A 3,293-nucleotide genomic window follows, 5' to 3' on the forward strand; every position below is an offset into this window, starting at 1 on the left:
TTAGCTACTGAAGCTAAGATTGCTGGACCGATTCATTATCGGTGGATGTATCCTGTGGAGCGATGGTAATTTTTTTTTTGAAATCTCTCATTGGTAATAGGGCATGTCCAGAAGGTTCTATTGCAGAGGGCTACATTGCAAATGAATGCATGACCTTATGTTCAAGGTATCTGCATATAATTGACACAAAATTCAATCGGCCTGAAAGAAATTATGTGGGGGCTTAAAAACATCAAATGGGGGTTTATCTATATTTTGTCCACCTGGAAAAAATTTGGGAGCTAAAGTTCCATGTGAGCTTGAAGCTAATGAGTTGGAACAAGCACATATATACATTCTGAAGAATTGTGATGAAGTCATACCATATCTTGAGTATGGAGAGTTTGTTTATATCGTCTTATATTTCTTATTTCCTTTAAGGTGATATCGTCTCTACACGAAATTTATGTTTAACCTCAATTTTGTAGAGAGTTTGCACAAAATCATATAGATAATGCTCAAAACTTGTCAGATGCAGAATGGGACCGAGAATTTATTGAATGGTTTAAAGATAGGGTGAGAAATATATAAACAATAGATTCAATATTTTAAATTTTTACTAATCGTTTTGAACTATTCAATGTTATCTTGTTTCTAGGTTGCACAATTGCATAAAACAGATAATAGTCGGCTCATGGAAGATCTTCTCTCACTTTCACATGGTCCTACTAAATATTCAACACATTCTAATGGCTACATTGTTAATGGATACAGATTTCATGTAGAAGATCATGATCAAATGTTAAGGACTCAAAATTGTGGTGTTGTTGTAGTTGGCGAGAATGATAAAAATAGTGAGAATGTTGATTACTATGGAATTTTAACTGATGTGATTGAATTGCAATTTATCTCGGATAGAAGAGTGATTTTGTTCCGTTGTAACTGGTTTGATGTGTATGACAAAATAAAAGGAATTAAAAGAGATGAGTATGACTTCGTGAGTGTGAATCCGAGTAGATTTTTGAAAACAAATGAGCCCTTTGTTTTAGCGAACCAAGCATCTCAAGTGTTTTATGCTAGTGATAATTCCAACAGAGGTTGGCATGTAGTGAGGAAGACTCAACCTCGTGATTCCTATGAGATGGGGAAACAAATGGATGATGAAGATGATGTGGTTGACTTAGAAAGTCCTTCACAAAAGAAACAAAAAACAACAGATCGATGAGGTTAAGTATCTTTTATGAACTGACTGACATGATTTCTTTTATTACTACAATATATTGTCGCACATGATTCTTGTTTGGGAGGAGGGGGTCACGAGATTGCTTTCTCCTTTTGATTCTTGATAATAACTTACTGTTAAAAAGTTCTATTCTTGATTACTTTGATTCTATTCTTTCGTTCTCTGGTAACTATCTGAAAGACTAATTATATTCTGTTCTTCAGTTTACTAGATAAAAAGTTTTCTTATACTTTTGGCTATTTTGCAGGTTCAATATGAAAACTGAAAATGAGGATGGATCAATTATGAAGAGTACTATCAGATACTCATTTGTTGCGCCTGGGGCAATTGGAAGAGGAAGAGGACGAGGGCTTAAATCTTTGACATCAAAAGGAAAATTTCCAGCTAAGAGTTTAGTTTTTCAATCTAGTGATCTTGTTAAGCAATACATCCAAGAAGTTGAAACAAGTAAGCTTTTGAATATATGTTGAGTTCTTAATTGCATATATATCTTTCTGATCTCTCTTTACAGTATATACATATCCTCTCGTCAATCTATTATCTTATATCAATTTATCGATGAGTGTTACTTTTCTCCAGGTGATATTGAGAAGGGACGACAACAACATCTTACCAACGTCCCAATGTCTTCTAGTCATGAAAAGGGAGCGATAAATGAGAAGTCCATGTCTCTTGAGAAAGAGTATATGCAAGTTAATACTTCATTTCATCCATCTGCCAAACAAGCTAAGCAATACATCAATGATGTTGAAACAAGTATGTTTTTTCATGACTTGTGTCCTTTTTGCTAATTTATCCATATTCCTTGTAATGTCAATACAATACTTTGTCAAATAGTCACGGTGAAATTGTATTCAAATAGTAGTGATTTGTTTTATGCATGTGCTATTGGTAAGGGACAAGGAACAGGACATAAAAACTCCACCATGTCTTCTAGTCAAGTTTCTACTCCCTTTCGTTCATTTACTAATCAAGTAAAGCAATGTACCAAAGAAGTTGAAACAAGTAGGTTTTTTTTAAAAATCTGTTGTTTTTTTATTCCATATATAACAGAAAATAAACACCTCGATCTTTCTGCTCATCTTTAGGAGTTTCTGAAAATAATCTGAAATCTAGTAGAGGATTGCCCAAAATCGATAAGAATACCCTGGTCCTTGAGAAAGAGTACACACAAACCAAATCCCCTAGTTCTACTGATCAAGTTATGCAGCCCTCCCAAACAACTGAAACAGGTAAGAAGATTTACGAATCCATGCACTATCAATCTGTAAGATAAATTTTATTGCTACAGTTCTACTAAATTAAACTACTGTAGGATCATCTAATCCTAGAAAGGTAAAAAGAGTTCGAGAGAGCAACAAGTGTAAAGAAGTTGCATCACTTGAAGCTGGAACGAAGCTGAAAGTAACATTTTACAATAATCGAACGGTTGGAACAAATAGCAATCTGTTTTCGAGGCACTTGGGAAAAATTATTCGTGACTGCAATATGTGTCCTCTGGGAGTATCATCGTGGAGTGACATTAAGCAACAGAAGTTCGATCACATGTGGGCAGCTGTGACGGTAACAATTTTGAATTACATCATCATTGTCTTTATATTCAGTTTTTTTGTGCTCTATGTTAATGAAAACAGAGACCATTAGAATGGTCTTTACCGAAGGAATTCATGCCATCTAAATAGACAAAAACCTTAGGAAATTTAAAAAGAAGAGCATGGATATCTAAAAGCGAGAACTGAAAACTCAGTCACTCACACCTTAACTGCCATCCAGTGTTAATTACAACATATATGCAATAAGTTTTAGTTTACTGATTCATGAATACATATACCTACTATATGTATTACAACTTACTTTTCCTAGATTTCCAACATTAATCACTATTGCACATCTTTTTCTTGCTCAATTTTATACATACATTTGTATATTTGACCGACAATGTTCACTCTCCTTTTTTATTTAAACTCACTTTTTAATTATCGTAGGATAAATTTGAGAGTGTTGACTTGAATGATCATCGTGACCATATATTTGGATGGATAAATGAGTTATGGAACAAATGGAGAGGATA

The 3,293-nt window shown here is 33.9% G+C and overlaps 1 protein-coding gene across 1 annotated transcript in view; it reads left to right on the top strand.

Annotated features, from left to right (window-relative positions):
• Positions 1-1,204, top strand: part of LOC107062118 (uncharacterized) — a 2,749-nt gene extending 1,545 nt beyond the window's left edge. Inside the window, exons 2-4 of the mRNA XM_015312356.1 lie at positions 101-166; positions 468-555; positions 638-1,204. Coding sequence (XP_015167842.1) covers positions 101-166; positions 468-555; positions 638-1,204 — 721 coding nt within the window. The remainder of the gene's footprint in view (positions 1-100; positions 167-467; positions 556-637) is intronic.
• Positions 1,205-3,293: the final 2,089 nt, after the last annotated feature.

This window comes from Solanum tuberosum, unplaced genomic scaffold, assembly GCF_000226075.1.
Source record: "Solanum tuberosum cultivar DM 1-3 516 R44 unplaced genomic scaffold, SolTub_3.0 scf00197, whole genome shotgun sequence".
NCBI lineage: Eukaryota > Viridiplantae > Streptophyta > Magnoliopsida > Solanales > Solanaceae > Solanum > Solanum tuberosum.